This window comes from Symsagittifera roscoffensis, chromosome 9 (assembly GCF_963678635.1).
Source record: "Symsagittifera roscoffensis chromosome 9, txSymRosc1.1, whole genome shotgun sequence".
Taxonomy (NCBI): domain Eukaryota; kingdom Metazoa; phylum Xenacoelomorpha; order Acoela; family Convolutidae; genus Symsagittifera; species Symsagittifera roscoffensis.
The window spans coordinates 29,144,052-29,156,387 of NC_087070.1; the positions used below are offsets into that span (position 1 = coordinate 29,144,052).

General features: G+C 37.5%; 2 protein-coding genes across 7 annotated transcripts in view; both read right to left on the reverse strand.

Moving 5' to 3' along the window:
• Nucleotides 1-43: 43 nt before the first annotated feature.
• LOC134854469 (paired box protein Pax-9-like) lies at nucleotides 44-3,146 on the reverse strand. The gene is made up of 6 exons (XM_063870727.1): nucleotides 2,844-3,146; nucleotides 2,629-2,686; nucleotides 2,092-2,303; nucleotides 1,637-1,814; nucleotides 624-1,343; nucleotides 44-414 (listed from the first exon to the last, which is right to left on the reverse strand). The coding sequence occupies exons 2-6, from the start codon at nucleotides 2,639-2,641 to the stop codon at nucleotides 59-61; spliced, it is 1,479 nt and encodes a 492-aa protein (XP_063726797.1). The 5' UTR covers nucleotides 2,642-2,686; nucleotides 2,844-3,146; the 3' UTR covers nucleotides 44-58.
• Nucleotides 3,147-7,410: 4,264 nt separating this feature from the next.
• LOC134854629 (fibronectin type-III domain-containing protein 3A-like) overlaps nucleotides 7,411-12,336 on the reverse strand; it is a 78,459-nt gene continuing 73,533 nt past the window's right edge. For all 6 annotated transcript variants that reach the window (XM_063870974.1, XM_063870969.1, XM_063870971.1 and 3 more), the window contains 3 exons: nucleotides 12,133-12,299; nucleotides 11,611-11,747; nucleotides 7,411-8,567 (listed from right to left, as the gene is read on the reverse strand). In XM_063870974.1, coding sequence (XP_063727044.1) covers nucleotides 7,866-8,567; nucleotides 11,611-11,747; nucleotides 12,133-12,299 — 1,006 coding nt within the window. In that variant the 3' untranslated portion in view covers nucleotides 7,411-7,865. The remainder of the gene's footprint in view (nucleotides 8,568-11,610; nucleotides 11,748-12,132; nucleotides 12,300-12,336) is intronic.

Sequence of the window (12,336 nt, forward strand, 5' to 3'; positions counted from 1 at the left end):
TAGTTTTGATTGGTTGTGTTCGTGAACAAAAAAAAGTTTTGAACTCATCGAATACTGTTCACTTTGCAGGACTGATTACTGTGCAGCTCGAAATTGGGTTTGAGCCATTTGAGACCCATGGTTCCAAAGGAGGCACTGGACCCTGAGATAGAGGCCCAGTCACGTGAGAGGGATAGGGCGAGGAGAACTGGTTGTTTGCAGGGTTCCCAGAAAAGCCCCCAACTTCTGAGAAGTAGCCCCCTAATTGTTGCACAGGTGGTCTGATTGAAGCTGTGAGGGGGGATTGTTCTGCTCGGTAGAAAAGGGAAAAGTTGTTGGTTGTATTTGCATTTGGCTGAAGAGATGCGAATGATGTTGAAGTTAATGAGCCATTGCTAGAGAATCCAAATGTTTTGCTTGTTTTAGCTGAAGTTTCTAAACCAAAAAAGTTCATCTAGCAAAACATCAAAAATGTCTTTCAGACTTTTGGCATCGCGAAAACTGAGAAAACTTTAAATTCAAAATTCTTTGAAATTATAATAAAAGAAGAAAATAAAAGTTCGCTCGAAGCCAATTCAGATAAGCTCACGTTGCTTTACAAGGAATTTCTTTTAAGAAAGATTTTTAAAAGGTTATGATAGTACCTGAAGTCAACGCATCAGTTGAGTTTTTTCGTTTTCTTGCTCCTTCTGCCAACTGATTAGTCGTGCCATTTCGCTCGCCCAGAATCTTCTCAATCATGTGATTATGAGTCGCGACTGAAATCTTCACTCCATTTGCAGCTGACATCAAGTCACTTCTAGCCGAGGGACTGATTTTATTTGGACTAAAACTGTGTGGCGATTCGGAGGTCCTTTGAGAGTCGTAAGTTACCGATTGTCCATTATTCGACTGCGAGGCCAAATGTGGTTGGTACACAGGGACCAAAGCTGGGGGCGGATAGATCTGGGAGTACTTAGCCAGATGACTTGGACTTGTGTTCAAACCATGTAATGCTGGGTTTCCAACTGAATCGTATCCTAAATGGGCCAAGGAGGCATTTCTAGACTGTGATTCGAAGCTGGCCTGAGCCAGAGATCCATTTGAAGCGACTCTTGAGGTCTGTTCGTTAATTGCCGATGATATGGAATCCGTTGCATGCTTAAGACTGTTGTGGCTCTGCTGACTGTAGTATCCAGGGTAGTGGAATCCTTGGGATCCAGGAGTGACACCTGCAGATGTGATCATGTTGGGACTGAATCCATTGCAGGCGACTGTGGGGGAGGGGCCGTAGGGGATGAAGAGGGGACATTGGGGATATCCGGCGGGTGGTCCAGAGGGGAAGAAAGCAGCTGCGGCGGCAGCAGTGCACTTGTCGTCTTGTACTAAAAAAGTGATGCAGTTTTAGGTTTATTGCATTTAAAAAGCAAAAAACAACTCGCAGAAAATAATGGCTGGTGTTTTTTAGATAGACTACATAAAATTAGACTGCAGCATAGCTGGGAAACTTACAAAACCCTATTGCCGATTCGACTGAATTATAAAATAGATTATTTCAAAAAGTTTGTGTGCTTCTGCATGAATGTGTGTTATTATATTTTTAATCTTGTTATTGCCTGTTTTGTCGTTTTTATCGTTTAATTTTTTCTGTTGCTTCGAAGCTGTGAATGATAACTACCTGAGAACGAGTATGCTGGTATATTTCGCAGTATTCTGTTGATGGAGGAGACGGAGGGTAGGCTGGTGTCCATGCAGATGCCACTCTCGTTCAACTTGTCCCTGATCTCCCACGCAAAGATGGAGGGGTTCTCTCTTTTCAAGGCCAAGATCTTCTTCACTACCTCCGGGGTAGCTACCTGTTAAGAAAGTAGAAATGTTATGCAGGATATACACAGACAAAAGATGGTGGCAGAAAATTTTGGACGGAATGTTTGCAATTATTGACAACCAAAAAATGGAGGGGAATGAACCGAAATGAAATTTTTAGATAAGAGAAAATGATCATTTTAAGCCTTATCGAGTGGACAATGAACCACTAGTCCATCGAATTATTGTCTATAGAGAAATAGAACAAATTAGGGATTTAAGGATTGCTTATGCAAGTCACAAGCGTCGTGTTGTGTTCAGGTGTACCTTTGGCTTGCTGCCGCCGATGGCGCCTGGTCTAACTGTGCCCGTCTCGTAGTACCGAGTGAGTATCTTGCTCACACAGCCGTGCGACACAAGGAGCTGCCGGGAGATGTCGCAGGGACGCACTCCCAGATGGGCCATCTCTATGATCTTCCTCCGCACGTAGTCCGGCAGGGGTCGACCATTCACAAACACACCTCCCAGTTGGTTCACTCCTGAAAAAATAACAATGCTTGTAATGAACAGCTGCGGGGCGTGGTCCTTGCTCATTTCGAATATAGTCGCCCTTTAATAAATTACAAACCATCGCGCTTAGCGAATTTTGTTACAGCTTTTTCCATGTATATAAAAAAACTATTATAAAAGCAATTAGAAGCAAAATATCAAAATGTTGATGAAAAACAATAAACGTTTAAAATTGAGACAATGCAATTTCTAAGACAACGCAATTTTTATTGCAATGCAATTGCAGTTCAAATTGGTAACAAATAATGATATTGGATTACAATATGTAGGGTAATCTTTATAATTGGATCTCACCAGTATGAGGCATTGCTGACACACTTGAAGTAGGGATGAAGAAAACAATTACTGAGCTCTAAACAATTAACATTATTTTTTCAATTAAGAGCAATATTGTAATTGAGCTTTTTTATATGGGCCAAAAGATTTTGTGTTGGGTATAGAAAGTTGGAAATATGAAATTAAATGCATATTTAATGATTTAAATGAATTATTTAAGTTTTGACACTCACCTGATATCAAAAAAGCTAAATAGGAATTGAGAGTGAAAATGATGATTTCAGTTATCTATTATTCATAACATGAAAGAGCTGTAAAATAAAAATTGAGAATTGATTTTTGGCTCTTATTGCGATCAGGGGCAGTTGTTTTTGTTGTTATTTTTTGTTCAAAATACTTTGTAATTCGCTGCGAACAGTTGTTTAGTGAAGGTGCTTTGTTGTAAGTTGAGATGTTTTATTGATTGCAAAATTATTGATCTATTTAGTGGCGATTATAAATTTGAGTGAAGACACACTTTACGACTTGCCAGATCACCTGGCTTGAACAAGGAGTGAACAGAAACACAGAGAGAGAAGGAACAGAGAAAAAATGGGATTGGAGGGGGGAGGGGGCGTTGTTGCAGTAATTAATAGAGATGTAGAGAGAAAAAGAGAGACAGAGGAGCAACAACTATAGGAATGTGCGATGGCGATGGGGAAAAAAGAAAAAGATGAATCTAGAGGAGGGGGGTCATGTTTGAGAGAGATGAGAATGTATCACCGGTAATGCAGGTGGTGTTTTGATTAATGGCTTGTCTCATTTTGTTCCGGACAAGTGATCTGGAAATAATAACTGGCTCTATGCAATCTGGCCCGCGCATCCCCCCGTAGACACGAACAATGCGGCCGATCACCGTCGAAACACCTGAACAGAGATCGAAAATGGGCCATGCAAATTTAGATGCACATGGCCAATTGAGCGATTCCAATTAACCGACTCGCTTTATAATTATTGCACTCACTCAACTAACACTAACTAATCACCCAACCATTTCCTGCACATCATCCAATCACCAATCACCCCATAATCACCAATCGCCACCCTCAGCGCATTCACTCAACCCCCTCAGTTGAGAAACCTCAAAAAATTCGAGCCCTTAATGCAACCCAGTTTGCATTACAAATATGAAAAGTCTCAAAGCGCTGACGTAGAAATCGTGGAACCAGGTTTGAGCTTAAGACTTCAAAGTATGAGCTTTATCTACACGGCAAACTGAATAATTTCCCGAGGTTTTTGTCCAAAATAGGATACTGCATATCATATTTTACAATTCACTAAATTCGAAGTTTTTACAAAAGTTTCTAATATTTGTGATGGGCGAGTGACTCAAATTATCTTAAAATTTTCATGAGCGGGATCGTTCAAACCAATTGGGAGCAATTTAAAACAAAGCGAGCCAAGCCAATAGAATGTGAAACTATTATCAAAAGAAAAGCTATCAAGAAGTAACAAAGAAGGAAACACCTCAGCAAAAACCCTCAAACAAACAAACAAACAAAAACACACACGCACACACACACTTACATACATACACATAAACTTTATTTACGCGTCAAATGAAGCAATATGCAACCGATATAATATTAGCCGAAAGCTATTATGCCGAAAAAAAAGAAAAAAAACAAAGCCGAAAAAAAATAGTTCAAGTCTAATAAAAAATTATTAAATCCCCCTCACCTCCAAACACATACACAGCTCGTGAAACGACGCAAAATGAAGACAACGTATTATGCTTCTGAAATAAATCTGATCTTCAAATTTAAACGAAATTGAAAAAATTCTTTGAAGTTTCGCGTTTGCTTTTTTGTTGGCACTTTATGTTTTTTTTAATCTGAAAAGTTTCTTGAAAAATTGCTGCTGAATGAAAATGTTTTTTCATTTGTGCTCTGGAAAAAAAACTAAAATGAAATTCTAGCTAAACCCAAAATGCCGCTCTAGAAAGTGCAATAAGAAAAAAAAAATTAGCCTCAAATCAGTAAAAATTCGACTGAGTCTAGGATTCGATCTGCGCCCTACTGCAAACAAGAGATTTTGAGTCACACACTAACAACTTTGCACGCTTAACCACCGACAAACTAGTCCCGAATAAAGCGGCCACTTCTGCTAATAAGCTGCCAACACGATTCAGCAAAGGTGGCACAAAATACAAATAGACACAGTTTTGCAAGTAATAACTTGGAATATAACAAACTGAAGGCATCCAAGTTAACTTTCCATGTAGCAACTCGCAAAGCATACAGCTAAATTATAAAGTATGCTTTTCAAAAATTGGTGAAAAAAATTTCTGAAATCGAGTTTTTATGATTGTTATGTTGTTTGATACAAAAAGTTTTTTCTTTTGGTTGATTTGATGAATTAAAAATGCATCATCTGTGTTAACTTATCTGTTTGAATGTCAATGCACATTCTATCAAAAAGCTGTAGATGTGCCAAAAAATTGCCACCAATATTTGCGACTTAGGTTTGAAAAAAAGAAGGCTCTTATTAATACACAAAGCTGACGCTAGTGTAAATAACTGAATTAGCTGCATATACTTGAATGATGCTTCTACTTTATTGGAAAATGTTTTTGTCAAATAAAAAATCATGGCCATGCGGCTTTGCTTAGTTTTTGATAGAGACAAAAACTGAATGAGTAATACTTTGAACAAACAAAACTTTTTACATGACGCGCGCCAATTATAAGTATACATAATTGCTAACTGACGCAAGCCATTTATGACGCGTTAGCAGTCAATTTGAAAAAATGCAATTCACTAACTAACATGCCCGTATTTATAGAGCAGACGCATTTTAACTAGTATACGAAAAAGTTCATTTAAAACATCCGGCCCTGCACAGGTTCAAACCCTCTTATTTTGCTGCGGGTCTCCGTTTGGCGACTGAACCTATAATCTTTCTGAAGATGCCAATATATACTAATTTTGAGGGGGAGCGCTCGCCGAAAAAACGCAATTTGTTTGGTCAAAAATATCCAAAAAGTGCCTAAACACGCCTTTTTTGGCCTGTATTTTTAAAACTTGTGCCTCCGGCGCAGAAAATTTGGCCAAAACGGTCTTTTAAGTGCTTTGGGACAGCTCGGAAAATCAATTTCGTCGGCCTAAAAAGATCGGCAAAATTTTTTGAAAATCCGCCCCCCCCCCTCGAGAAAATACTAGATACGACTCTGCTATCACACAAGTTTTGCTTGTGTAAAAAACAAAACTCTCCAAACAAATCTGCTCATTTACTTTAGCTAGGAGATTCGCCTAACTATTTTTTATCATATCGTTTCTGGTGGAACTTGATGAACATTTTCTCAAAGCACCCAATTCGCGTATCAGGATGTAGTTGCATAAGCCACTACAATGGCGAGAGATCGATGCGGCGTGCTTGTATTGCTCCCAGCCTTAAATTATAAGTGTGATGTCAGTATCATGTGATGGTATCTGTTGCCAGTGGCTGCACAAAGAGTCGTCTGCAAGGTGTTAGTGGGTACTCCAACAAAAATGCTAGCGCAATTCCGTACCTCTTTGACTTAATTCGTCGTTGCGATAGCTTTGCTGCCTTACTTTGTGCTAAAATCTTCTCTGCTCAAGGGGTGTAGGAAAATGTGAGATCGAATTTGAATTCTACATAGACGCACAAACAAAAATTTGTAATACTCACACACTTTAATTCAAAATACTGCATCTCTATCTGTTTTTTATACTATTACCAATTAATTGGTTAGTCGAACACCACATTAGCAGCACTAGTCCATCAAGTACCTCAACGCTCTCAAATGCAGCAAAGATTGTTTTGACGAAACACATGAATAGACATCTAGAAAGTAAATCTGTCGAACCTACAAATTTAACAACCAAGTTGCTCAAATTTAAAATATACTCACAAATATAATTTGATTGATTTTTTCACTGCACCAGATATTCATTTGATTAGTTATTTGTAATTAATTGATAATAGAATTAGTATTAGACACAAATTATTCTAATTGTACATATGTACACTATTAAAGACACTAATATTGTTTGCCACTCACTACATTTAATTCAATTCAATTATTTCTCAAAGACAACAAAAAACTAATAATTGTAACTGCACCTAAATTTTACCCAAAATAAACCCAAACTATCCTTGCATTAACACTAACACCAACAAACTTCTAACTAACTGTCATTATTTATAATTTAAGGAATGTTATTACTTTAATGTAATTGCAAATACACAACATACAAACACTTAAGTAAACTAACCAGATTAGACTTCAAGATGAGATGCGCCCATTTCTAGTTATTTAACTACTCACTTTTTCACATTTCTTAATTTTTTCAAGTTTCGAATGTTGGTAAGATTTGTGAGTACAGCAAGGGATGCACAATAACCAAGTGCCTTGGGCGACAGAATAGTTCTGTTTTAGAATAGAGATACAAAAATAATGTTAGATTTAGTTTTATAATTTATTCAATAGCCCAACGTTAATTGACGAAGCAGCACCAAGACAAGACAAAATAAACCTATTCCCAGTACTTTCAGTTATTAATTATTCGAATTAATTATTGAATTTTAATATACTACCTCTAATAAATACACAAAAACCGCATCCAATAAACGTGAAACGAGAAAATGCCAAATTACGGGGTAGAACGCATGAGCTCTGCTTGAAATGGTCCACGTAAATACTGGTCATAAAAAATTTGAACTGAACGAACATTTTAATTTTTTTTGTCGAGCTGGAAGTGTAACTTATTGACTAAGCTTAAAATTTTACACCTTTTTAATTCAATTAGCTATTTTACAATCTTAATTTCCTATGAGACTTCCTCTGAAAGACTAATAGCTCCTTGTTTCGTTCAGTTCAACATTTAAAACCAGAAAATAAATATTTTCATAGCTAGCAAACCTTAACATTCAACATTGCTATCAAAATAGTATTTCGCGCTTTCGGTTTGGCCAATGATGGTTGCAAATAGCTCCAATCCCAGCTTACTTGGACCATCGAAATAATTCAAAGATTGACAAGTTACTGAAAACTGAAAATATAATCATGTAGTGAAACATTTGACGCTTTTCAGTCTCCTATTTTGATTTCACTGCTCAGCAATTCAATCAACGCTTCTACAGCGTCTCTTTTCAGCTCTTCCCTCTTAAAATTGCTGCAGTTGGACTCAAAATGAAAATAAATTGTTTATATTCAATTTCTTTGTTACAGCAGTTTCTGCTTCTTTTCCGTTTTACACAAACATGTGTTGTACGTATAGTGTGAGTAGTGCCACCAGAAGAACGAACACAGTTAGAACCATGACAGCTATTTGCTTGTCAGTCGGCTGGAACTCACGGATACTCGTCCTCGCAACACATAAAGCACGAAGGAACATTCCACACTCACGACTACTTTCATCTGTCTCGCAGGCTTTTCCTTCCGAATAACTCACAGAAATGCTCCCATTATTCGACTTGGATTTGCGTTTCTCATTGTTACTGCTAGCTCCTGTAGCTGTAACTTGAATAGAACTATTATTGCCATTACCAGTATAGCTATCGCTTTGGTCCAGCTCAATCCAGTTTGCGTTGTCCCGGTCCCGACGATTCGAGGAGTTGGACGTTGATCCACTACTTGACCTTAGAGACAAACTGGCCAGGCCAGACCTAGCAACTACACTGGAGGATCCACCGGAGTTTGTGCTCGATACTCCATTAGCAGATGTGTTATTATGATTGTCAAGAGAGTATAGGAAACTGGACATGGGACTGTACTGTCCATAAATCATCTGGTCGTCCTCAACGCTGTGTCTAATAGCACACACTTTCAGTCTCATATCCAAAACACTTCCATTACTGTTCTTTCCAGAATTGGCCGCGATCGTTGCTCCCCTGGAGGTAGCTAGCATTACTATCTGGTCCATATCCAAGAACGTCTCTTCTCCTTTGTATGCCTGAGAAAGGAATCAAGATAAACTTTAGCTCAAAAAGGACAACCAACTAACGGCCCAACTAAAGCTAGAGAAACCTGTTTGATAATTTACTTCGCACTAATGCGAGAGGAAATGCGTAAACGTCGAAATTCATTTTCCCCAAAAACGTGGTAGTTTCTCAACTAAACTAAAGATAAGCCGCTTACGTAGGGGAGATTCCTACTACCTGTTATTTCAATTGAACCATCTCATTGCCACGGTATTTTTCGAAAAAAAAAAAAACGATCAAAATATAACAATTTGTCTTTTCCTAAGACCATAACAATTTTTCTTCAAAAAATTAGGGCGCAGCCACTTATGCAAGTATACTTGCCATAGTGTTCTTTCGATTCAACCGCTAATCACAGATTTGGCGGGCTGAGTTTTCGAGACAATGAAATAAGTCAAAAGTGAGCCAATAATCCCCCGAGTGAAAAACTGAATGGCCATAGTAGGTAAGGTGAGACATGTGGAATATACAGGTACACAGTTGAACAGTTGGTCTTACCATTGTTACCACTTCGGTGAAAAACGGCAGAGATTTTTTTTAGGTGAGATATGATGTATCACGTTCTCACATCTGCTCCTCGACCACCTGTATTATTACTAACACTAGCCACGAATAAAGCATCTACAGTTTATCAAATTGCCAATGCTACGCAGCAAAAATTCGACCAAAAAAAATTATTTCAATGTTCCGGATTTGGATCTTCGACCAGTTGATTAGGGGTCTTACTTCCTCGCATCTGCGCCACGGTCACTTGAAAGTAAATTAGTAGCCCAGCTAATTCTGGATCCACCTGTTTTTTAATTTTCTAGCCACATGTTTTTTAAAATTGAAGTCTCCATCTAAAAAAAAATAACAGTAAAAATTTCAAAAAACGGATTTATCAAAAGTCCATATCAGCTTTTCCACAAAAAATAAGCTGATTTTGCAGGCCAAAAGTAAGCACCATGCTACTTTGAAGAAATTGTCTACCTAAATATCAGCAGCTTATCTTTTGAAAAAAAAAAGAATGTTATCGAAAAACGGGTTAAAGTTCAAAAATTGGAAATTGTTTTAAGCCATATTTTTTTTCCAAAACGCAGGGCATAGCCGCTTGCGCAAGCAAGATTCGCATATTTGATTGTGTTTCTTTCGGTTATACCCTTAATCTGGGTTATACCTTAATCGCTTACACCCTTAATGATGTCAAAAATAACAAAATGGGCTTGTTTGAGGCCATAACTTTTTTCTACCTAGTTTAGGAAACAGCCGCTTGAAAAGGGGTATTCCCCAAAAATTTTTCATTTGATTGAAACCCTCATTTCAGATTTTTGTAGATACTATTTGAGAAAATGAAAAAATTCAAAACAAATTGAAAAAATTCAGAACCAATAAATCAAAAATCCCTCAACTAAAAATTTCGAAGGCCGTAGAACGTGGGGCAAAAAAGGAGGCTAGCGAAAAAAAGCAGGCACATAGAAGAGCATTCGGTTTTTCTATTGGTACCTTTTTTGAGAATTGGTGCAGTAGTTTTCAAAGAAAAATCGAAATTTCTGCGAAAAGTGCTAAAATTTTCCAAAGCGTCGCAAAAAATAACAAAAAACAACAAACACATACATTTTCATAATACCAGTTTTTTTTTAAACAGGACCTAAAACAAGCCAATAAAGCAGCAACACATGCTTTTAATTTGCTTATGTTTAGTTTAACATAATTTGCTTATGTTAAACTTTTATTAAATTGAAATATACCAAAGAGCACTTTTATTTACAACTGCTTAGTTATAATATTTTTCGCTATAATATATAAATTCTTCGTTATAATTTACTTCTCTTCGCTTGTGTAATTACGTGTTTCATCAAATAGATTTTAAAAACGAAAACGATAACCCTGTGTTTTAAACTTTTATTTTTAAGTTAAGCTTCTATCAGATCGCTCAAAAAAATTTTAGTCAAAGCAAACAGACGGTTGGAAAAGCATCATCGCGAAAAATAAAACTGTAACAAATATATCAAGTTTGAGTCTTTGAAGCTAAAAAAATCTATTATGATTGACAATTATTTTGATTAAATAACTTAATATGAGAAAACTGATAAAAAATCTACTTTGAAAAACCTTTTTTGATTAAATAACCCAATTTGAGACATTTTTCCTTCGTAGATAGAGAGCGTAATTTGCTTTCCTTGGCCGAACTAAAAGGAAGTGAACTCAAAAATTGTATATATGACAAAGAGGCAAAGCTGTAATTTGCAAGCACAAGCGAGAAAACGACATAAAGCTGCTAAAAAATGGAATAAGAAATTGCAAAAACAGCCTTAAATTAAAAAACTTCTGCTATGTCGGATTCGAACATCCGACCTCGGAATTAGAATTAAACCATCCTCGTATCTGAGATACCTGCCTTTGGCAGATTGTGAACATTTGACACCAATAAAGCAGCTACAGGTGCTAATAAATGGCCTGTGCTATGCAGCAAAAATGCCACCAAGTAAAAATAAAACTAGTGCTAAGTACGCAACTAAACCTTCGACAAGTAGATTCGGAATCTCACATTCTTCCATTTGAGCCAGTGTCCCCTGACGACCGGCAAAAATTTCCGACCAATAAAGCAAAGAATAGATGCTATGAAGCTTACAATGCTACAAAACTGCAACTAATTCAGCATTTTACTTCCGACTTAGGGTAGCGAAAAGAAGATTCAAACTATTACACTACGCTCGCTAGCTCACTTGTTCAATGAAATCCATTAATGCGCATGATTGAATTTCTGGGCATTTAACGACTTTATTCTGAAAACGAAAAAAATCAACACAACCCATAAAAATTGTCTTCTGTCAACTAAAATTTTTTGACGACCTAAATAAGTGATATATCACTTCAACCATTGACACTTAAAACATGATTTCTTATGCACAGAGAGTCATAACGAGGCATTGAAGTTGACTAAAATAAAAGTGCCCCGTTATCTTTGTTAAATAATTAGACCGTTCGCAAGTTAGGGATAGTTGGCTAACAATGTGTTCAAGTTAAGTGATGTACCTGTAGGAACTCGGTGCTGTTGGGAGCGAATGCGACCATGAGCTGGTAGAGCACTTTGTCCTCCGTGTAAGAGGAAACCACTGCCACCCAACTCACCTCCGCACAATTGCTCTCCCGACACACTCTCATTTTCGGAGCTTAAACAATCCAAACATCCCGCATTGATTTCGATTGCCAATTTCGTCATTTTATTCAAGATCACAGAGAAAATCATTTAATAACCGGTAGGTACCAAGTTGCAACTACAAGACAGGAAAACAGATAAAATATCGCACTTGTTTGGGTATTCCATCAGCTGCTCTGGTCAATTTTAATGGCCGCATCACATTTCAGTAAAAGAAAAACTCTCAAACTCTACCAAGTTATTGGAAGTGCAAGTTTAAATTCATCGATTAACCTATTTAGCAAGACTCGAGTTAAGCCTTCAACCATTTTTGCTAATGAGTAAATCCATGGTCAACAAAGCATTTTTGAGGTGAAATCACAAAAGTGTTAAGAAGGTGATGTGTTGATTTTTACCACCTTTGATGGGCGGTGGTGGACTCTTGGTGGTGGTGAAACTGTAGAGAGATGAGAAGGGGCCCGAGCCGGCGTCATTGGAGGCGTTGATGCGGAATGTGTAGGACGTCTGCTCCTGCAACTTGATCACTTTGTAAGATACTGCAGCACCCGAGAACGTAGTCACGAATCTAAATCCACAAAATCACTTCTAATTGCAGATCGTTG

Bases quoted from the DNA above. Each gene is read 5' to 3' on its own strand.
- LOC134854469 (XM_063870727.1), bottom strand. The intron at 1,815-2,091 runs GTACACCTGAAC...CTTTCTTAACAG, and splicing joins TCGGCGGCAGCAAGCCAAAG to GTAGCTACCCCGGAGGTAGT. The intron at 415-623 runs GTACTATCATAA...TTTTTGGTTTAG, and splicing joins AACTGATGCGTTGACTTCAG to AAACTTCAGCTAAAACAAGC.